The 23,373-nt window shown below is 46.6% G+C and overlaps 1 protein-coding gene across 5 annotated transcripts in view; it reads left to right on the forward strand.

The window, feature by feature from the left end:
• Positions 1-10,871: 10,871 nt before the first annotated feature.
• LOC308474084 (uncharacterized protein) overlaps positions 10,872-23,373 on the forward strand; it is a 41,116-nt gene continuing 28,614 nt past the window's right edge. For 3 of the 5 annotated variants that reach the window (XM_081000077.1, XM_081000078.1, XM_081000081.1), the window contains exons 1-5: positions 10,873-12,096; positions 16,543-16,647; positions 19,991-20,152; positions 21,623-21,754; positions 22,602-22,790. In XM_081000077.1, the coding sequence (XP_080856203.1) occupies positions 11,683-12,096; positions 16,543-16,647; positions 19,991-20,152; positions 21,623-21,754; positions 22,602-22,790 (1,002 nt within the window). In that variant the 5' untranslated portion in view covers positions 10,873-11,682. Of the gene's footprint in view, positions 12,097-16,542; positions 16,648-19,990; positions 20,153-21,622; positions 21,755-22,601; positions 22,791-23,373 lie in introns of all 5 variants that reach the window. The other 2 variants (XM_081000079.1, XM_081000080.1) reach the window with 2 other exon arrangements.

Genomic DNA, 23,373 nt, shown 5'->3' on the forward strand with positions numbered 1-23,373 from the left:
TTTTGGGTTGCGCACTGCGCCAAACCCGGAAGTACTGGAACGGGTTACTTCCAGGTTTTGGCGCTTGCGCATGAGTGCTAAATCACGCTTTGCACATGCGCAGAAGCACCAAATTGCAACCCGCGCGTCTGCAGTCGCAGTGCTGCAGGTTGCGGAAGCTGCGGGTTGCGAACGCAACCTGAGCGTCCTCTGTATAATGTTTTCAGTACCTGCTTTAACATTTTTGTATAGGAAAGCCTATCGAAGCTGCATGTGTTTTAATCAACCCTGGTGATCAATGGGGTGACAGATGTCGCAGCCAGATCGCCCTCACATCTTTCTCCCTGTCCTGACCATTTATATTTATATTCTTTCAATTTGGCTGGTCTATTTACTTAACCGACCTGGAACAATCTACCAGAGAAAAGGCCGTCGCCCATGGGACAGAGGGTCATTGATGAATGATAATCCAGCTTTTACCTAGGGTTTTAATAGGCCATAAGATTATACGGTAACTATATTTGTAATGTATTTTTGTCGGTGTTTGTCCTTTGATGCAATGGCCTGTTGGCTACGCAAATAAAGTCCTTGTTGTTGTTGTGTTTTAATCTGTGTTTAGCTTACTGTTGAGTTTAATTAGTTTTCAGTGTTTGTTTGTTTTTAAAAAAACAACCTGTTTATAATAGTATTTTATTAGTAATTTTAATGCTTTAGTTTGTTTCTTATAAATCACTTTAAGGCTTTATTACAATCAAGCGGTATATAAATTTTGTTAAATAATAAGAATACAAAAAAATAAGAGAGCAAGGGATGCAGGGCTTTCTGCAGTCAAACTGACCCATCTTGCCCCTGAAGCTCATGGGCTCTCCCCTAGCCCGGGCCACAGCAGTTTGCAAATGTGCCTATAGGCCCAAAAAGGTTGGCAAGCTCTATACTAGCCAATCCTGTTCAAGAAAGAGCTCTTGCAAATTTTACTGAGAATCTTCCTCCTTCTAGCCTCAGTCTCCAAGTGCTTCCTGTTCAGTGCGGTCACAGTATTGCAGATGATTTCTTTCCTTAACTGTTCTTTAAATAGAGCAATTCCTTTTCCTTATGGTCAGATGTTAATTACTGGTTTTCTCTCATTTTCCCCTGCTCTTTTGTTTCAAAATTGTGCATTTTCAGAAAGACAAAGTAAAATAATGAAAGGAAACCCGTAATTAAGGGCAGTGGAAAACAAGCTAAGAATGGGTCAATTCATCAGCAATGGTGTGCTGCGCTGAACAGGAAGCAATCAGAGGCAGACACCACAAAATGGTGTCTAATTAAAGACACAATAGCCCTGGAAAACCTCAGTGATATTTTGCCTGTCCGCACTGGATAGACCGATGCTACAAGTGCCCTTTAACCATGAAAACGATAAGCACAAATCAAGTTGAATATACAACATGGGGGTGTGGCGCAGTGGTGTAGCGTGGGGTTGCAGGGGAGGCCGGCCGCACCGGGCGCAACATCTGGGGGGGGCGCGCTCGCACTCGCAGTTCTCTGCCCCTACCTGGCTCACTCACTCTCTCTCACTGCAGTGCTGGCTGTGCGAATCCGATCCGAGCCGCTGGGTCGCCGCCCACTGTGGAGGGGGTGGGTGCCAGGCGTGCGGTGCGGAGAGAGAGCGAGGGACTATCTGGGGGAGGGACAGTGCAGCGGCCGCCCAGCGCAGCACTGAGCGCGGGAGAGAACCACACCAGACCAGACCAGGCAGCAGCAAGAAGAAGCTGGCAGCGGCGGCAGGTTTGGGGTTAGGGGGCGCAAATTACTTGCCTTGCCCCGGGTTAGGGGGCGCAAATTACTTGCCTTGCCCCGGGTGCTGACAACCCACACTACACCACTGGTGTGGCGAAATTGAATGCAATAGGCTGGCAAAATCATCTGGATTCCCTCCAAAAAAGCAAGTGAACAATTGCAGACTGCATAGCTAGATTGGAAACAAACTGACATCTCCTTTTGTCACAAAATTCCAATTTGGAATTCCTATACAAAAAGCCCTTGATCTGGCTACCATTATGTCATCAGACATGCTACAGTGAAATGGAAAAAGGAAACACATTATCACTACTAGCTTTACCTAACATACAGACAACCGGTCCCAGTGGGCGGCACCAGAAAAAAGGGGATGAGGCACACAGAAGGGGCAAAGCATATTTACAAGCGAATGATTTATAGGTCATCTGTCATAAATGTGTTAGTTGAGATTCTTGCATTGCAGGGAGTTGGACTAGATGACCCTTCCCTTCCAACTCTACAGTTCTGTGATTGTACGTCCCACACGTTAAGCAACTATTATCTTATCTTTAAAAGACATTTGAAGGCAGCTCTGTTTAGGGAAGTTTTTAATATTTATTTAATATTTAATGCTGTATTATTTTTAACACTCGATTGGAAGCCACCCAGAGTGGCTGGGGAAACTCGGCCAGATGGGTGGGGTATAAATAAATTATTATTATTATTACTATTATTATTATTATTATTATTATTATTATTATTATTATTATCATCTCTGAAAGAAAACCAAATGTATATGTTACAGGCGGGAGTCCAGCAATAGAGGGACAAGGTAGGGTTGAGCTCATTTTTGGGGAGAATGCTTGCTCCCCACCCCCCGGCACCACCCATCATGATGGGTCTTCCCACAAGCAACCCATGTGGCTTACTGGAATAGTAATAGTTTCCAAATAGTTTTATTGTGTTATGTTATTACATTGTTGCACGCCATTCCAAGCTCTGAGCAGTGCAGGATTCCAGGGGCTCCAGCTCTCATCCAGGGTTTGTGTTTCCTTTTGGAAATGAGGCACAGCGGAGACTGAGGTATCTTATGTTACCATAAAGCACCAATGCTGCAGCAAGCAAAGGTTCTAGCAGCTCAGCCAGCTGCTTGTGGCTGGAAAGCCAGACAGGATGTTTGTGACTGTTGCCATGGGAACAAAGGGGCAGTCCATTCTGTACTGAGCACCGGATGTTAGCTCAGTGTGTGTGTGTGTCATATGACCCGTACTGGATGTACTTGGGAGGAGTTTTTCTTCTTGCTGTTGTTGAGTGCAGACATGATTCTCTGTACTGATGTAAGAGGCAGAAATAAATGATGTAAATAGTTTTCTGTCTGCTTCTTTCCCCTCCCTGGGGACACCAAAGGGGAGAGAGGAAGAACGGTGTGTTCCTCTCATACATCTGAGAAGAATCGCCGGACCTCGCCTGCTTATCAGCAGAGGTTGGGAGACGCGGGGAGGTCGACAGGAATATCTGCCGGTGCCTGCTTGTGGCACATTCCTCTGACCCAGGCAGAATTCCAACAGTGGTAGCAGAGGATGGTTGCGATTCATCGGACATCTGCATGAGAGGCTGGTGGATTGTCCTCCTCTGCTCCAAGGAGGAAGGCAAGCGTCTGAGAAAAGCTAGAGGCTCCACAGACAGCTGATGGAAAGAAGAGGTGTTTTCCAGAGCAACAAAGTTCAAGGTATGCTGCATTTCGGGCTAAAAGAGTGAACGCAGGAAGATTAATTCCCTGGTTCACGGAGCTGCGTTTCAAAGAAAACAAAAGCTCCGGAGGAAGAGGCCTGCATTCCACAAATTTTTGTGGTTAAGATAAGAAGTCCTATTGGAATGCATTGTTGCTAGGTAACGGTCCTGGGAAGTTACTGGCAAAGGGGCTGGACTCTGAGTGTAAGCCTGGGAAAGCGAAACAAAATCAGAGAATGTTTTGGCTACAAGGTTTACGTGCTCTTGGAAGGGACTTTTCAATAGCAGCCTGAGTTTAGCTGCCAGGTGCAAAGAGCGTAAACACTTTGCAGTTTCCTGCGTGAGAAAGGAAAAAAACGACTGTTGGATTTTACAGTTTGTTTGAGAGTGTGGGCTGGAAAGCTGAAGAGGCTTGGCTTCAAGATGGATGCCAAGAAAGGAGCTTTGCCTTGCCCACCTCCCTTATCAAATGACAATTATTCATCTTGGTCTGTAAAGATGAAGGCCCTGCTGCAGAATCAGAGGCTTTTTGATGTAATTGAAAACCCCATCCCTGCAGCACCAACCAGAGGTTGGGAGTCACAGAATGTAAGGGCCAGGACTGCTATAATTCTGTGTGTCTCAGATGATCAGTTGGTGCATGTTCAGCATTTAGAAAATGCGAAAGAGGTTTGGGACACGCTGCGTACAACGCATCAGAGAGATGCTGGTTCTTCAGCGTTGCTGTATTTTGAGAAATTGACCAATCTGAGACTTGCGCCTGATGGAGATGTTCAAGCGCACCTGACAGAAATGAAGTTTCTGCGTCAACAGATGGTGGAACGCAATTTCCGTCTTCAGGAGGAAGTGTTTTGCTTCATGATGATAAACAGCCTTAGTCGCACCTACAAGGTTGTTGCCAGTCAGCTTGGTTCCCTACCGGCCGCGCAGCTGACCGCGGAGAGAGTTTGTGCTGTGGTCCTGAATGAACACGACAGACTTGCTGCACTGGAAGAAAAAGACAGGGGGAGGGAAGAACAGAGTTCTAATTCCCCCACTGCTGATGCTACTGGAGAGCATGGTGTAGCATTGAGTGCTGTCCGATGCTACAATTGTGGACAGACTGGGCATCTACAGCGAAACTGTAAGAAGCCGCGCCAGTCAAGAGGAGCAAAGAGCAGCTCTACGAAGCCTCAGGCGTCAGGCAAAAGCCGTACCAAGTGCCAGGTGAAACCTGCAAAGGCTATGATGGCGAAAGGAACCACGCCAGATGTTGGGAACTCGTTCATAATTGACACGGGCTGTACAAAACATTTGTGCCCGCACAGAGGACTGTTTTCGACGTTGAAGAAGCAAAGCTTCACTGTGAAACAGGCCAACGGTCAGGAGTTGGAAGCGACTGGAATTGGGACTGTGTATCTTGAGAGTCTGAACTTGACTGTAAATGATGTTTACCTGGTTCCAGAACTGAGATTTAATCTGCTGAGCGTGTCGCAGATTGCAAAGAAAGGACTGAAACTGTCCTATGATGCTAAAAGCTGCAAGATCTACAAAGATGGAGAACTGTTTCTTACTGCCGAAGAGAAAGATGGACTGTATTTGTTGACTTTTGATCAAAGTGATTACATGAAATGTAATTCTTCTGATTCTAACGAAATCTCTCTTGCAGGTATGACCAGTGTGAGCACCAGGAAGGTGACGAAGAAGGTCGACAGAGCTTTTCAGCGGGTGTATGCTGATGTGATTGGTCCTCTAGAACCATCTAGGGGCAATGCAAAATATTACCTTGTGTGTGTGGATTGTTTCACTAATTATTCTTGGGTTTATCTGATGGAGAAACCGCAAGAAACTTTAGAAAAGTTTCAGGAGTTTTGTGACAAGGTTAAAAGTATGCATGATGCTAACATTGATTGTCTTTTCACAGATGACAGACAAGTTTTTCTGTTACAGAAGTTTCAGAAGTTCCTGGATGGAAAAGGGATAGACCACAAAGTGGCAGTTTCGCAAGAAGCGTGGAACAGGGGGGTCTGTGTAAAAGTGAACAAAGAATTGCAAAAGGGAATGAATGCGCAATTGCTAAGTTCACATTTGCCACATGAATATTGGGCCGAATCGCTAGCGTCCTATCTTCATGTGTGGTTGAGAAAGGTCTCAACAGAGTTGGGATGTTCTCCTTTTGAGAAGCTGTTCAATAGAAAACCTTCTGTTGCCTATTTTAAGGTTTTCGGGTCTCATGTGAGAACAGAAGCTCCAGGTGGAGTAAAGAATGCCAGAGGCATTTTTGTGGGTTATGAAAAAGGTCTCTACAGAGTAATTTTGTCTGAATCTGGTCAGGTGATTCTCACAAAGTTCCTAGAGAGTGCTCCAAAGCAAGAGCGGATAGTACAGACATTTCCCACAGGAAACGATTCTGATGATGATGATGATGAGTTTGATCTTATTGAGTTCAGTAGTACTGATGATGACAGCGATAGCTCAGACAGCTCAGTTGTAACAGTCATTGAGAGAAAATCTCACACAATGGATAGACCTTCACAGATGAAGGAAGAACCACTGATTGCTACTGGTTCTCGACAGAGTCCAAAGGTTGAACCAGTGAGCACAGAGGATCAGAACCTCATACGTAGGTCTGAGAGAGCAACGAAGGGTGTACCACCCAAGAGGTACTCAAAAGAGTTTGCTAACCTTGCATATGTTGCTATTGTAAACGACCAAGGACAGATTGAAGCTGTGTCTGAGTCAGAGACAAAGGCACAACAGAGAGTTGTTAACCGAGGTAATGCGAAGTCACACAACCAGAGAGGTACATTGGTTAAACCAGTGGCGGGTAGTTCCAAGGGTGGAACTGAAACAACAGGGGAATGTTATAAATATAACAACTGTTTGTTTTCTTCTCTGGATGACGCTTTGCTCGCAGCACACATTGATACTTTAGGGGGAGTATGTTACCATAAAGCACCAATGCTGCAGCAAGCAAAGGTTCTAGCAGCTCAGCCAGCTGCTTGTGGCTGGAAAGCCAGACAGGATGTTTGTGACTGTTGCCATGGGAACAAAGGGGCAGTCCATTCTGTACTGAGCACCGGATGTTAGCTCAGTGTGTGTGTGTGTCATATGACCCGTACTGGATGTACTTGGGAGGAGTTTTTCTTCTTGCTGTTGTTGAGTGCAGACATGATTCTCTGTACTGATGTAAGAGGCAGAAATAAATGATGTAAATAGTTTTCTGTCTGCTTCTTTCCCCTCCCTGGGGACACCAAAGGGGAGAGAGGAAGAACGGTGTGTTCCTCTCATACATCTGAGAAGAATCGCCGGACCTCGCCTGCTTATCAGCAGAGGTTGGGAGACGCGGGGAGGTCGACAGGAATATCTGCCGGTGCCTGCTTGTGGCACATTCCTCTGACCCAGGCAGAATTCCAACAGTATCTTCATGATATATGGTTTATTTACACATATATACAACCTGAGCCTATGATGGAAGGTTCACAGCATAAACATCCCAAGAGAGTTTTGTTTCTTCCATAGCTGCAGCCCTGAATAAGCCATCATGCTCTATCTGCTGCTTTGCTTCTCCCGGACACATAACTCCTAACTCTAACCTCTACAAATTCTGGCTTTATCTGTCGAAGGAAAGTCCTCACTCCTTTGTCATCTCACACCAAGACCCTTTTGATCCTTGGTTGTCTTAACGGCCCATCAACCAGGAAGCTTCCCTGACTGAATTAGCTTTTAGCACTTGCTAAATTGAGGGATTAAAGTAATCTGGCACTGAGTTTAACACCCCAAGGCTTCATTAGATTCTAACACTTTGCTGAATCCGGGGATTATAGTGATCTGGCAATTTCCTGGAGTTAGAGGCCTTTAATTAAATTCTAACACTTATTGATTCCATAAATTTAGAAGTGTCTAGCACTCACAAGCTCATAACAATATATATATTAATCACATTCAAGGCGGAATTCTTTTGTTGTTGAAACATAGTCAGGATGTCAGACAGAATTTCCTAATAAAAGCAAGATGTTTCCCTGTCTGGTGCAGAAACAGCTGTAGCGGTACTCTGGTTACAGTGAAATAATTTTTTTTTTTTTGCGGTGACTTTTGACCAGGGATGTGGGATTGCAACTCGCCTTGTCACTGACTATTGGCCAACCTGGGGCTGAGGGAAGTCCAATAACACCTGGAGGGTCCCCATCCATCTTTAATTTAAATGTTACTCTCTGTCAATGACTATTGCAGAAAGATCTTCCCCTATATAGGCAACTGAAGTATTCTGTGTAGGAATTTATGTGCACCTTGCCCACAGATTTCTGTATGCAGCAATAGGGCTCTTCACAAATTATGCTGACTGCAGTGAGACTGCACCTTCTTTTCCTGCCCTGCCCCATGGCTGCATCCAATACTTTTGTTGGGGGGGCTTTTGTTAGGGGGGCAGAACCTTAGTTATTTAAGTATTTCTTTATTGGTTTTATTTATTGGGGGCAGCAGCCCCCCTGCCCCTGCCCTGCCCATTCAAATTTGGCATTAAGTTTGGAAGTAGCAAACATATTTACAAAGCAGCATCATAGTTGTTGTGTGTGTGTATCTGTATTCTTTGACTGTGCAAATAGACCCTGCAACTGTTCCATAGCATGGCTTTCCATGGGTTTTGTCAAACATGCATAAGTAGGGGGTGCCAGTGGGTGCAGTCCCACTTTCTACTGTCTCCATGTGACACGTATGATGCTTTAATCACACTTGTAGGTTTTTCACTATGGGGACATTCATATGTTCAGCCAATTGCGATACACAAAACAAAAACCCTAGTTGTCATGGTGTTCAGACATTACTTTGGATGCATGAGGGGAAGGGAGGAGATCATGTACACTCGCCTAACCCAAGCATGTGGAGCTTAAATGTGAAATCTACACAAGCACAAACTTGATAGCTAGAAATCTGTGTTCACGACACAATCGTGTCTGTCTTAACACTCAAAAGAACACTCATGCCAGGAAATCATATCTGCCATGTGTTGCAATAAATCTATGTCTTCTTTTAAAACTAGTATAGTACTGGTTTTATTTTGAATTACATGGGGGCAGGACACCATACTTTTTTTAGTGCTTAGGGCCTCTGGAGGTCTTAATTTGGCCCTACACACATGCCTATAAATTTGTGTTTCTAATTGCACGTGCAAAGAAGGCTCTTTCAAATGCCAGATTCAAGTAGGTGGAGCGGAAAGGGACTGCAGATACGCTTCCACTGCCCCCCTGTGCGTCTGTTCAGATGGAAGCTCTGCCCAAAGGCCTATACAAGCAGGGCCGGATTTAGGTTTGATGAGGCCCTAAGCTACTGAAGGTAATGGGGCCCTTTATATGTCCAGCTGTCCTTTGTCAACAACAAATTGCCGCTGTTTTTTTCTGTTGAATATATGCTATATGGTAATTTACTTACGTCATAGGAACCTACACAACACAAAACACTGTTGCTGTATATGTAGGTTTTATTTAATTTATTTTTTATCTTATATTTTGGAAATGTACATCCAGGTTTTTTTCTTTAATTTTTTTGGGGCCCCCCAAGAGAGTGGGGCCCTTAGCTATAACTTGTTTAGCTCATAAATAAATGTATAATGCAAGCCGCAGCTGACATTACTCCAGAGAAGTGTCTTCTGCCCAGTTGTGTGAAAAGCAAATACTGAGAAACTTTCTCACAGTGAACGCGCCCCCCCCCCCCATCACGCTGCACTCAGCGCGCATTGGGCTGCGGCTCCGCAACAGCAGCCCCTGAAAAGGGCCGGGGCGCCGCAGGAGGGAGCGCGGATCCTCGGCCAGGCCGGGAGCAGGCGACAATCAGCGATCCGGGCTCCGTCCCAGTCTCTGGCCGTCCAGCGTTATAGTCCCGCCTCCCCTGCCCGGAGGTTGCTGGAGTCCGTGTTCTCCGTTGCCATAGCGCCCGGGGAAGTTTCCTTTCCGAGTCCCCGCGCTTTGAGCCTATCCTTGTGGAATTCAATTGCATCATCGCCTTCGACGCGCTCAGTTGCTAAGACAACTCTGGGCACTTGCAGGGAACGTTCCTCTCCCCTCCGCCCGCCTGCGCGCTCGCTCTCCCTTCCCCTAGATTCCAGCGGCCCGCGCGCTAGGCGGCAGGAGAGGACGCGCAGCAATAAGCAGGGGAAGCGGGCTCGTGGGGTTCCTTCGATAGTACAGGAAGCGGGAAAGCAAAGAACCTTCCCGCGCGCAGTTCCTTTCTATAACCCCATCCTCTAGCTAGCAAGGGGCTGGTGGCCTGGTTACATTACTTCCCGCGCAATTTTATAGCTTCACTTTAGGCGAACATGCGCGCACGCTTTAAAAGGGAAAATGCACTTCAAGCATACGCATGAGATTGAAAAAAAGAAAAGAAAAGAGGGGGAAAAGTTTGCCCCATCCTTTTCTTCCGTGGCTCGCAGGTTGCTTGCAACTAACTCCCTCAGGCTGCTTGCAACTAACCCGAAGAAGAGAGCGTGAGCTGTAGCGGCGTGCGCGTCTGAGTGAGGCGCTGAGGCGGCTCCTGTTGTCTTTAACAACCTTCCCACGGGCAGAAATCCAGCCAGCGTTACGTTCCTCAGTACGGCTGCCCCGCGCTGGGAAAAGCTTCACCTGTTGGATTTCTGTCGCGCGGCCGTTCAAAGGCGCCGGAGAGGCGCGGTTCGTTCCAGCTGCTGCCGGAGTCCCTTCCCGCATGGCGCGCGACGGGATGGGTGCGCCCTTTCGTTGCCTTGTCTCGGAGGCGTCCCTCTTCTCCCCTCCTCAGTCCGCGCTCCTTTCCCCCAACTGCACCCCGAACCTCCTCCGGGAAGCGGCCGACCTCCACCCCCAGGAGGGAGGAAGGCTGCGCGTTTTTTTGGAAGCCGTCTTTTCCCCTTTGCCCAAGCCGCATTACCTCATGCTAAAGAACTCCCTGCCTGAAGGGCTGGGCTAAATATCGGGACTGGAACTGGGACCGGGAGTGGGAGAGAAGTGAAGACGGGGCCAGGAGGGAAAGGGAGAAAAGGAAACAGGCCCGCTTGAACCCTGGGTGGGTGGGTGGTGGGGGGGCGCGCTCCTTCCCTTCCCTTCCTTCCTTCCTTCCCTCCCTCCCTCCCTCGCTTCCCCTCTTGCTTTCGGCCACCGAGCAGGATGCGCGCCTTTCCGTGCCGCGGCTGCTCTGACCGCGGTGTGTGTCTCTGTGCCTCCCCTCGCAGATCCCCGCCGAGCGCCCGGAGCGCAGCATGCCCGCCCCGCTGCTCGCCCTCCTGCTTCTGCGCACCCTGCTGACTCGCCTGCTGCTGGTGGCTCGCCAGCGCCTCCTGCCGCTGCTCCGGCGCCTGGGGGCCCGCCTGACTTCCCGGCAGTCCCGCGAGGCGCTCCTCACCTGCCTCCTCTGCGTCCTCAACCTGCGCAAGAAGGTGGACGACGCCTGAGGCGAGCTCTGCAGGGAGACGCCAAGGAGAAGGGGCGGCCGCAGCAGCAGCAGCAGCAGCAGAAGCCCCCAACTTTGCAGGTAGGTAGCCCCACCGCCACCACCTGTCGTCCTCGCCGCCGCCGCCGCCACCACTCATGCAGAGACTTTCGAAGTGGAGCAGCACCCTAAAGAGCGAGGAGGAAACCGACTTCACCCCGCACTGCAGCCAATTTCTCTCTCTCTCCAGCATCTGAAGGGACATTTTTAGCTTCTGGGTGAGTGCGTGTGGAGAAGGAGCTGCTCTCCGCCTGCCAAAGGAGAGGGAGAGCAATCAGGGAGCAATCAGCAACTCCAGCCCTCCCAAGGAAGAAGATTTAATTTCTGATCTCATTTCTCAAGATCCACCCCCAGACAAAACGCTTCCAGCTTCCAGCCTCGCTGAATGCTTTTCTCCTCTTCGCTTTGAAGCCAGGACCAAGCTCCCACCCACAACCCCACACTCATGGTCTTTTGGTTGCTGGTGGAGAATTATGGATGGGGAAGCAAAGCAACACCACCATTGCTGACCAGAGGCCTGGCGTGGTGGTAGCAGCGTGATTTCTCAGGCCTGGAAGCCGAAGAAGACTGGAAGTCCCCTTCCGTCAGACATTTCCGAGCAAGCTTAACTTCTGAGAGAGTTCCCAGGAGGACTGAGGGGCAAATTCTGCATCTGCATGGTTTGGAAGAGGCTGGAGAAGAATCTCTTGTGACTTTGCTATGTGTTTTATAGTCTCTTGTTAGAGTTCAGGACTGGTGGCCCACTCTCCCCTTCCCTTTCCCCTGTCTCCTGTGTGGCCAATGCGAGGGGGAGAAATGTCTGGCAGCAGAGCAAGGAAGGTCCAGCCGTTCACTATTACCACCAAGCTTTCCCTACCCAAGTGCTCCCTGGACTTTCCAGGAGACAGCTGTCCTGACATAGCTGCTCTGGATAATCATGCCCTGCACCAAAACCTCAATGAGCGTGTGTCTCTGTATCTGGCTCAGGCTTCTCCCGTGTCCTCTGAGGGTAGGTTTGACAGCACCAGCCCCGTTGAGGAGGTGGCCACCAATGAAGATCGCATCAACCGCAACTCCCTGTCCCGCTCCATCAAAAAAATCACCTTGTCCAACTGGCACGGAGAACCTAATCCAGGGGAGGAAACATCAACTCATACCCGTTGCGAGAGGAACTGCAACAACAACAACTGCAGAACAGGGAAAGCACAGTTTAAGGTAAGGTCTTTTATATTCCTCCCCTGCCTTACTTTGTTTTGTTTTGTTTTGTTTTGTTTTGTTACACTAGAGTGCATTGCTCCACTCTATATCACAGTCACATCAGGCCTGACCTCTCCCTTGGTTTCAGGATCCTCTGAGAAGACACTCTGAGAAGGGGTGGTTAATATGCATCTCAAGGGTTTTTCATAGCTTAAGTTTCCCCCTTTTTATCTGTTGAGGAAGATGATCTTGAGAGCTTTGATTGCCTGAAACTAAGGAAGCAGAATTACTCCTCATATCATGGTAGAAAATAATTCTGAACAAGGGACAGTTCAGAATCTCAAAGGAGATGATGATGTCATCTTTTTTTCTGTAGGGATAAGATGAAACAAAGCACCTGCCTCCCTTGAATCACCACCGAAGTTTCCTTCATTATCATATTTTGCAGTGTCTGATGGTAGTTTTATGCAGATGGATCGATAGAAGCAGCACCAGCCTTGCTTGTCAGAGATAGCTGTAGATCCTGGATAGTTTAATCCTTATTTTGATTACAATGGCTTTTCCATGCAACCCTTCCCAAAACTGGGAACAGAGCCCAGGGATTTCTAGTTCTGCCTTGCCTTCTATTATATCATTTCTATTCCATCTCTTATCTGTTGGATTCATCTGCCTTTTTGGATGGCCTGTGGATGATGTAGTGAGAAAGCAACTAGCTGAGCATGGTACGACAAGCCCAGGAAAGGCTTCCTATATCTTTAGTAAGCCTCTAAGTTTCCTTTTTCCATCATGCTTCACCCACAGGCATGTCAATGATGGGCAGGTTTTTATAGGGGTAGTGAGCAGAGTGATGCTGGTAAAGGCTCGGAGGTACTCAGCTGAAAGACTTCGTATTTCTTTGCAGCAGTGGTTCCTGGGCTTGAAAGAAAAGGCAGTCTGCATTCTGGTGCAGCCTTCTACTTTTGTAATCCAGAGTCTGTCTACATAGTATTTGCCAGTGCTTAAAAACCATACCCAGAGTTGCTTTCATTTCTTGCTCAGACTCGTGTTGTTGTTTTTTTGTATACAGACAACCCTAGCAATGCCCTTTATTCCTGCTATGCTAGTACTAGGCTTGTTTTGAGCAGATCTGAGGGCTGGTTGTTCTGCCTGTGTTTGTAAAGTCTATGCATGGAAGTGCTGGCAAATCCCTGAAAAGATGCATTGTTAGGCAAACTTTATAGAAGCACCCTTTTAAAAGTGGATGTCTCTGGATCACATAAGATCCATTACCCCATTACAAAGGTGCATTACTTTCAACAGTTTTCTAGCCACTTCTCTGCAGAACTTTTAAACGCTCCGAGAAGAAGAAAGTAACACTGAGACTAATTCTATCCTTGTGACACATCAGCTTTGTGAAATTATGAAACATGCCCCAATGGGATAAACTGAGGACACCCTGCTTATTTCGGTTTTGAGTGAAGTCAAGATTTTGTCAGGTTCTCTGTAGTGTCTGGTAAAGGCATTACCTCATTGTGCTATCTCATAGGCCCCAGGGAAAGCGTCCTCCAAATTGACCTTGACATCTCAGCCAAGAGTCTGTCTATTAGGCCTTCTGTGTTTCCCTGGCATTGAGCCTCATAGGACCCAGGCTAGTTCTTCCTTTGGATAGACATACATTTGCCCTCATTTGTGTAGTCACACCAGCCAGTGAAGGTTCCAGCCAGTCACTTCTCAGTTGCAACCTCTACTTTCCAAATCAACAGAAAGACTAACTCGTTTCTTGTTTTCACATGTGCTCCCGGCTGCTGCTTGTTGGATGGGATGATATGGCAGGGGAGGGAGGGAGTCCTGCCTCCGCAATCCAAGCAGAGCAGCTCTGCAGGAAGGATGAGATCATCTTTGTGCTGAAAGCCTTGTTTTCCTGCAGCTGATGGATTGAGGGAGCTTCGTATGTAAATAAAGCACTTATGTCACCTGCAAGCTTATCTCCCATTACTGAGCTCTGGCTGGAGAAGGGCCAAGTGGGTTGTGGTGGAGAATATGTGGGCAGGTTTAACCGTGAACATCTCAGACCACAGGGCGCTGTGCCAAACACAGTAACAACCATTCCATAAACAGGATAGGAGCAAAGCATCACCTAATGCACTGATAGGATAGTTGTCCAGGCCAGGAAGTCTAAATTGTTTGTTTGAGCTCCTCATCTCTTGGATGCTTTGATAGTTCAAGCCCCTTTAAGTCTTATCTGGATAACAAAATGCATCGCAAAATCCGTCGTGGAATATTCTTGTTCGTATGTGTTTTGGAGAGGAGTAGCCTGGCTTCAGTGGCCTAGCTAATGGTTTTCTTACCCACACACCCACCCACACCAGATCTCAGATGTACACTCCAGTAATGAACAGAGGGAGTGTACATACTTCAAAGAAATTGTGATATGGTGATTCATACATTTATAAAACACCCCCACCTCCTGCTAACTGAAGATTTTCTGAGCAGCAAGAAGCTTGTCTTGGGCTATCATTTCTTTGCTTGCAAAACTGAGCCCCAAACTTGCATGATCCACCAGAAATCTCAAGAGATTTTGGAGCCCCGTTGGAAATGAGGCATTCAAAGCTACTTAACTTGCCCTAACCAGACCCCTCTGCACGTAAATAACACTTGGGCTGCAGTGCAGTTCACAAAAGTTAAAAGTAAGTCCAGAGGGTCTTGCTTCCAAGTAAATGTGCTTAGATTTGTGCTGTTGTAAGCCCAACAATAATTAAACAACCAACAAGCTTATTTAGAAAAGTGCAAGATATTGAATGCTCATATAAGATGGAAATAAACAATACCAAAAGCCAACAGAAACTTCTAATATGTGCTTAAAATGTAGTCATCCTTGAGTGCACTTAAGTGCAAGCTTAACCTCCATTTTTTGTTCTTATTCCCAGACCATAGCTTGTCAATACAGTGGTACCTCAGGTTAAGTACTTAATTCATTCTGGAGGTCCGTTCTTAACCTGAAACTGTTCTTAACCTGAAGCACCACTGGAGCACGATTTTTGTTCTCATCCTGAAGCAAAGTTCTTAACCCGAGGTACTATTTCTGGGTTAGTGGAGTCTGTAACCTGAAGTGTATTTAACCTGAAGCGTATGTAACCCGAGGTACCAGTTTAGGGTTCAGAAGCCACCACCACAGTAGCAAACCATCTGCTCTCCTTTGTTCTGAATCATGAACTCTGACAAGCAGTTGTGTTCTCTGGAACACAATAAATAATGATGATGATGATTCTCCCATGCTGTGTTCCTCCTTTTTCCTTCCAAAAGAAAGTTCTTCAAGTCTGCTGAGCTCAGTCACAAGCATGCTACAACCACCTCCAGCAAGTCTCCCCTCAAAAAATGTAAATTACATAGCTTTGGGTTGGGTGTTTGAGAGCTGATTTACTGTTCCCCAAGGAAACTTTGGTACTTTGTCTAGCACCATGTCACCTTTGCTTCTAATAACATTGGTTGTTCACTTGTGTGAATTGCTTATAGCCCAATGTGTACAGTAAAAGTACCTTCCTTTACTGCTAATGGAAGACAAATACAGGGAACAAAATGTTCTGTGTCGCTGCAGTCCATATCCTTCCTGGTTACATTTGACATTTGTCACTGTTCTGTGCCAGATTTGTTCATTCCTGCTTCCCTCCCCCCCACCCCACCCCCCCACCCCATATGCTAAGTCTTTGGGTATAGGTGAAGAACGTTTCTTCAAATTACTTAATTTGATATTTCAGGCTTTGTGGATAAATGTCTGGCATAGGTAGCACTGAGTGTTTATAAAGATCTGAATCCTGAGAAAGTATAGTTTTGTTAGACTTCAGGGTTTCTGCCTCTTCAGATAACACCTGAAATGTAATGCCTTCCTTTCCCGCTTGATAGCAAATGATATGTAAAGAGAGGTGAGTCCATTGGCCAGAATGTTATGCTTTTCGAGGTGGCTTTGGATATTAACTTCAGCCACGTACTTGCTGGGTTGCTTTGGAAAGTAACGTATTAGTTTCCGTACTTCAGATGTAAAATAGGAATAAGTATTACTTCCATTGCACTGTTCTTCCAAGAGTGAGAGTGGAACTTAGTGTTGGATAGGCAGTATTTCCAAATATAATAAAGGATTGAAGAGGGTTGCAAAGTGATGAGCCTTTGTTCTGTATTCTCATGGAATGGCTGCCTGCAGATTTGTGACCCAGTAGCAGCTGGCAGATAGGCTTTGTTGAAATTGTGGTTGACCAGCTATCATGGGTGTGTGATGCTCACCTAAGAGCATAATTTGGGTGAGACCTTGCTTTAAGCTGCAGTTGGGCAAATGTGATGAAGTCTGCCCCTGAGAAGTTTCCTTTCTTCTTCACTCTGCCTTTGCATCATGAACAGCCCTTAGTTGTCCAGTTCAAGTATTCTCCAATATTCTTCAGAGCTGGATGAGGTTGCACTCTCCTCATCCATTATCTGTTTCCCCCCACTTTTTAGGTCTTTCTCAGAAAAGAGGTGGAAATAGAAGAAGAAAAGCAAGACTCTAGGAGGCCCCAGGCTAGTGGCCATTCTTCATTGGGCAGAGTTGCTCCTCTTCACATGGTATGTGCCTTTATACCCCCTCTAATATATAAGCCCTTTGTTTGTGAGCCTTGGTGACTGTTTTGAGTCTTTTCAAATGGAAATAAAGGCAAACTCAATTATAGAATATGGACTTCATGCTTTCATTTTTGTCCTTGTAGAGCAGTGCAGTCAAATGAAGAGGAAGGAATGAGCCCATGAGAATTCCTTGCGTTCCTCGATATATCATTGAAATCTCAAGGATGCAAAAAGCCTTTACAAATTAATTGTCTCTCCACAGTTTCTCTGTACATTATCTACCTATATAAGTGGAGGTGCACACATTCTGAGGTTTGGATGGGGAGCCTGCGGCTCTCCAGATGCCATTGGACTCTCACTCCCATCAGTTCCAGCCAGCCGGGTCAGTGGCCAGAGATGATGGGAGTTATAGTCTAACAGTATCTGGAGAGCTCAGTTTCCCCATCCTGTTCTAAGGGCTGCCTGTGTTGCTGCTGTACATTCTGGCTCTGTTAAAGCATGTACAAAAAGCTACCTGAACCAAGGAAGAGCACATTCCATGAGAAGCTGCACAAGTGATTCATATGTGATGTAGAAGTAGCAACAGAAGATATCTTGTGGTGCAGTCCTGAAAACATTTGCTCAGAAATATTGCCAAGTTCAGTAGAAGTTAATCATCAATGTACCTGCTTAGCATTGTAGCTTTATTGATTCGCATGCCACATTTCCAGGTTTATGGGGTCTTGTCTAAAGGGGGAGCTCTCATAGCTCTTCCATGTACAGATGTGTGTTCTTTCAGTGCAGTATATAAAAATGTAATCTGGGAGACCGTTGTACCAGTTTGCATATTCTTTCAGCTAATTGGCATCCAGCGTAAAGGACCATTACCAGTTCATCACTTTCTAATGCATCCTTTGAAAGGCCACCACTCATGCCATGAGAACATGGCATGCCATTTTGTCTGCAGGCACAAGCTAATGGGAAATGTCAGGGTATTGTGCCCGCCTCCAATCTCTCTAAGACTGTGCCCCACCACAGTCTCTTTTTTGTGTCCTTGTGCAAAGTGTCTTACTTGTTCATTTCCAGCTTCCCTCGCTATATCCTGCCAGACAGAAATGCAAATGAAAAAAAGTTCTGGGGAAAATGTCATGGGAGGAAATTAGGTTATGCCTGGGGCATGTCCACAAGCTTATCATGCAAAAACTGAACAGGACATCATTAGAAGGGTGATAGCTTAGGCTATAAACAACTATAGACAAGGACTCAGTCATCTATGCTGTAAAGTCCAGTCCCTTTAATAGTGGCTCCCCATCCCCCTTCTTGAATAAGAATAATGGATGCCAATCTGTAATGTGTCTAGCTGTGATCAATTTATGAGGCTGTAGTGCTGCCCCCAGTCTTGATAGCGAGCTACTTTTCCATTGCAGATATGTGTGTTCTTACTGACAACCCTATGCCACTTGCTGTCCTCTAGGAACTGTTTTTGTTCAGTCTCTTCTGTTTTCATTCCATATTTGTATTCTGAGACATTCCCATGACAAACATCTTGGCTTTCATTCAGGTCTCCTTTTGGGATGCCCCTACACTACAACTGGTTCGACAGTGTTGGGGGCCCTCTATGAGGTGATGAGAATTCTTTGCTAGACATCTTTTGCTCTAGAGCCATAGCTCAGTGGCAGAGCATCTGCTTTACATGCAGGAGGTCCCAGGTTCAATCCCTGGCATCTCCAGGTAAGGCTTGGGTTGTCCCCTGTCTGAACCCCTGAAGAGCTGCTGGCAGTCAGTGTAGATAGTGATGAACTAAGATGGACCAATGGTCTTACTCAGAATAATGCAGCAGCTTTTGTCTCTCCCCCCTACCACCTAGTTTACATTCACTTACAGGAAACTTGGGGATGCGGGTGGCGCTGTGGGTTAAACCACAGAGCCTAGGACTTGCTGATCAGAAGGTCGGCGGTTTGAATCCCTGCAACAGGGGGAGCTCCCGTTGCTCGGTCTGTGCTCCTGCCAACCTAGCAGTTTGAAAGCACGTCAAAGTGCAAGTAGATAAATAGGTACCGCTCCGGCGGGAAGGTAAACGGCGCTTCCATGTGCTGCTCTGGTTTGCCACATGACCCGGAAGCTGTACGCTGGCTCCCTTGGCCAATAAAGCAAGATGAGTGCCGCAACCCCAGAGTCAGTCATGACTGGACCTAATGGTCAGGGGTCCCTTTACCTTTTACCTTACAGGAAACTTATCTCCAGGAATCATTGAGAGGGGTGAAACTGATCATTAAACTGGATTGACACCAGCTTGTGTTTGCAGTGTAGACCTACCATTAGCATGAACTTTGTTGGGAATATGCGCCCAAGCTTTAATTTTAAAATCGTTATGTTTCTGAGTCGTGCTCTTCATGCATCATGAACTATTTCCCTCCTGACTTACACCTTTTCTGCTTGAACGTCTCAAATCGTATCTTTCATAAGTGCTCTGGTATGTGTGCTGTCAGTGTTCTGAGTTCAGTAGTGTTAAGCTTCTCTTTCCATGCTCTACCATTTAAGAGCAGCCAGTACTGACCTCTCTTCCTGCAGTGGGATTTGAGATACTGTTTACAAATTTAGCCCTCCATGGTAGTTTGCAGCTGGACCTTGGGCTGAGCTTGGAGGAAAGCCATTTCTGCAGTTGGCTGACCTTAGCGGTCTTGGAGTGGTGACAGAACATTGCATCATTTCTGACCACAAGAACAAAGCCTGGAAGAAATCCAGACTTTCTCCCATTTGATGAGTTACTTAAAATAAGTATCTCTCTAGACTGCTTTTGAGGAGCAGGGTCTGAGCTCATTTGGAAGGCAGGCAGACAAAAAGTCTCCCTGTTTGTTCAGGGAGCAAAGCTCTTTTACCTGAGGGCTGGGAGTTTTGCAGAAATAGGTTTACTTCTGCCGAACCTGAGAGAGGCAGGATGAGATGAAGTTAAAGATAGGGCCTTTCCTCTTCTATGTTTTGCATAGATGACGCCTTAGGCTTGATCCCTGGCACCTTAGTGGATCTCGAGTAGCAGTGCCAGGAAAGAACTTCTAGAGAGTTTTATCTTCAACTATACCACCAGCCTTGTCCATATGTGCTGAGAAAGATGAACCATTTACTCACTGCCTACAAGATTCTTGCAGTGAACGGATAATACAAAAACAGTGAAGGATTTCAGTGGAAGCAAGCTTTAAAGGTACAGTGCGTACATAGCCTAAGACTCTATCTTGTTGATCAACTTACTTCACAAGGCCGTCAGTTCCAAACCCCCCTGAAGCTCAATTAGGGCATTGCTGCTTCCCCTTTATCAGACATGGACCAAATCTAAACAAACTTTTTCTTTCCCTCTGTTTCTCTCTCCTAGATGTCAAGCTGTGCTGTTGCAGGTCCCTGGAAGGAGAATGTCAAGAACATAGAGGCAGGCAAAGTAGCAGGGCTGAAGCCTTGCCTCCAGAGCAGCCCAGGGCTGGCCGACCTTTCCAAATGGAGCCCTCACATAGCTCAGTTCAGCTGTGACATGATGCAGGTAAAAGAAAATGAGATTGGCAGAGGAACAAATCCCCTTTAGTGTCTCGGTAGAGCAGGAACATGTTCTTCTCTTCTTTCCCATACTACAGTAGAAAGGAAGGGAAGGCAGCCTTTTCCTTGCCAAAGGTCTTTCCTCTGTTAAAGTAAGAGGAACGTGCAAACGGAAGGAGACAAGGTCCCTTGGCTAGAGGGAGGCTGTTGTTATGGCATGAGGTCATCCTTGGCAGCTTGTCTTTAGGATGGAGGACCAGAGGAGAAGGGGTCAATCCACAGATATCTGATTTCTTTCCCATCTCTTTGGGGTGAAGGGGGCACAGAATAGCAGACTCAGCTCGGTGTAGGGACATTTAGGTGATAATAAAAGTGTACTATTTTTATATCAGAATGTTTGGGTATGTAGCTTTTGTCATGTGACTTCACAGCAGCCCTGTGAGAAAGGTGGCTGTCATTCCTCTCTGTGCCTGGTGTCTTGAACCAGGAACTCTTAGCAATGGGACTCAGCCACTTTACTTTCTGCAGCACCATGGCTAGTTGCCATGGTGGTAGAAACAGGCAGCCTGTTACCCATATGGCACTCAGGGGTTTAGCTTTGGCCAGGTGACACAAGGGACCAATTGCATTCGACCTGCTCTTGTAAAGCTGCTAATTCATGCCTGGCTCTTCAATCTGAGCAGCTCAGACCAAACCCAGGCTGAGCTCTTGCACTGCACATAGCAGCTTCTTTGCTCCCCTGTTTTCCAGCTCTTGCTAATCCCAAGCACATAGCTGGAACATATCTCAGTGCTTGTAGACATGACTATGAGCTTTGTAACTGAAAAGCAGTGTAGTATGGGTAACTACATAATTAAGAAACTAATTCACACTTGTGCCACTCTGTCACTCACTGCTTGAAGCATCTACTTAGCATTTTTCCATTCTATGGATTGACTTCTGAAACTTCCGGGGTAGATCTGTGGTGAGGTTAACTCCAGGGCAGCCTTTGCCAACCTGACGTCCTCCAGATGTTCTGGACCACAACTCTCATGAGTCCCAGCCAGAGCAGCCATCTGTTCACCACATCTGGATGCTGCTGTAGGGGAATATTGGAAGGAAGTCACCTTTTACCCGGTCAGACTGTTTGCCCATCTAGCCCAATATGGTCTTCTCATGCCGGCAGCAGCTCTCCTGTGTATTGAAGAGAGACCTTCACCATCAAACCCAAGCTTTGGTTAAAACAAACAAATAAATGATTAAAAACATTGCAATTCCACAGGATTACATGCTGTAGCAATGAGGAGTTACATGGAATAATCCTGTACTGGGTTTTCTTTAATGTCGTGCCAGAACAGGCATCTTCTCTATTTTGCCCAGAGTCTCTCCTTTCTCCCATACAAAATCAGACTTTTGAACTTCCTAATGGAAGTAGAAAGAGTGCTTTCCCCCAACTGCTTGTCCAGTTCCCATCTTGGCATTTGTCTTCATGTTTCAGGCTGAGAAATGGGTGCGAGCGAAACTTCGAGACCTGAAGGATGGTTGCAGTATTCAGGAATGGGCGCAGGCAGCTCAGACGTTACAAAGAGACATGAAAGACTTCGAGAATACCATGATCAAACTGAACCAGGTACAACGAGGTCTCTGGAAGCCCCCTCTCCCCCCTGCTTTGAGTTCTTTAGGTTGCAGCACAGCCCTGAAGAGAGACCTGAATCCTGTTCACCCTTGCTCCCTCTCCTGTACTTCAGCATCTCTGTGTTTCGTCCTGTTTCTGCACTCTTGATTTCTAGAGTTTCCATGAAATCAGTGCTCTGGCAAGACTGGATGACTTTTAAGTCCTGCCTTTCCATGGAATGTAGATTCCATGTTAGGGATCATTAGGAGAGGGACTGAAAACAAAACCATCAGTGTCATAACGCTGTTATATCTATGCCGAGAGAGCACACTTGGAACAGTGTGCACAGTTTTGATTGCGTCACTTCAAGATGGTTATTATCAGAGCTAGGGGGAAAACACAGGAGGCAGTGATAGCCACCAACTTGGATGGCTTTAAAAGAAGATTAGACAAATTCATGGAGGATAAGACTATCAGTGGCCACTAGCCACAGTGGCTGGGTTCTATCTCCATGGTCAGTGCCAGTGTACCTCTGAATACCATTTGCTGGGAATCAGAGGTGGAGCTAGCTGCTCCGGCTCCCGGAGTGGTGCACATGCTGTGCACACGGGGTGTGGCTAGCCGCCTGCAGGGGCGGGGCGAGCAGCGATGTCACCTCCCCTCAGGGATGATACCCGGGGCGGACCACACCCACCGCACCCCCCTTCCTCCACCAGTGCTGGGAATCACAAGTGAGGAAAGCGCTGATATGCTCAGGTTATGCTTGCAGGCTTCTCACAGGTGACTGTTTGAACAGGATGTTGGGCATCATCCTGATCCAGCAGGGCTCTTCACGTGCTCTTATGTTCTTTCCCATCCATAGATGGGTGACCAGCTTACTGTCCAGTCCAACTCCAGTGCCGAGATAGCGAGGCGACTACAAACCCTGTGCGAACAGTGGCAACTGCTGAAGCAGATGGCAGCAAATCAGAGCAAAGCAGTGAGTGGACTCAGAAACTTACAAGAGTTCAACCAGAAAGCTGAGCAACTAGAAGCTTGGATCAGGCAGAAGGTATGTGCCAAAGCAGGGACAACCCTCAGTTCCCCTGTTTCTGCAGCATGTATAGTATATATGTATGCTGCCCTGATCTCCCTTGGGATAGAAATGTAATGAAGGGGTAAATAATAATGAGAACTACGGAAGAACTATGCATAGCCATAGGGAAGCGGAATTTATGTTTTGCCTGCAGATGCCGGACACATATATGGAAGGATCTCCCCAGCTGGTCAGATTTTTCTGAAATCCACCTATGGAATTAACTCAATAGATTACATTTTAAAAAGAAAGCATTCGAAAAATCATCCAAGGTTTTGGAGCAAAGGTCAGAAAGATTTAGACAGTAGTTGGTTATGGCAGATGGGGAGCTAAGGTAGTCATTTCCCCATGGCATCTATAGTTTGCTTTCTCCCCTGTCTGCTGACTGCACTGGCCATCTAATAGCAATTTCCATGTGCTTTTGTCTTCGCCCCCAAATTCCATTCCATAACAAGGCGTTCTAAATTCCTAGAAATCCTAAATCATTAAAAGAAGAAAACAACCCTGAATACAAAAATAGAAGCAAGATTAATTGATTTTCATAATTTCCTCTCCATTT

Source organism: Podarcis pityusensis (assembly GCF_964106645.2).
Source record: "Podarcis pityusensis genome assembly, chromosome: 3".
In the NCBI taxonomy this organism is placed as follows: Eukaryota; Metazoa; Chordata; class Lepidosauria; order Squamata; family Lacertidae; genus Podarcis; species Podarcis pityusensis.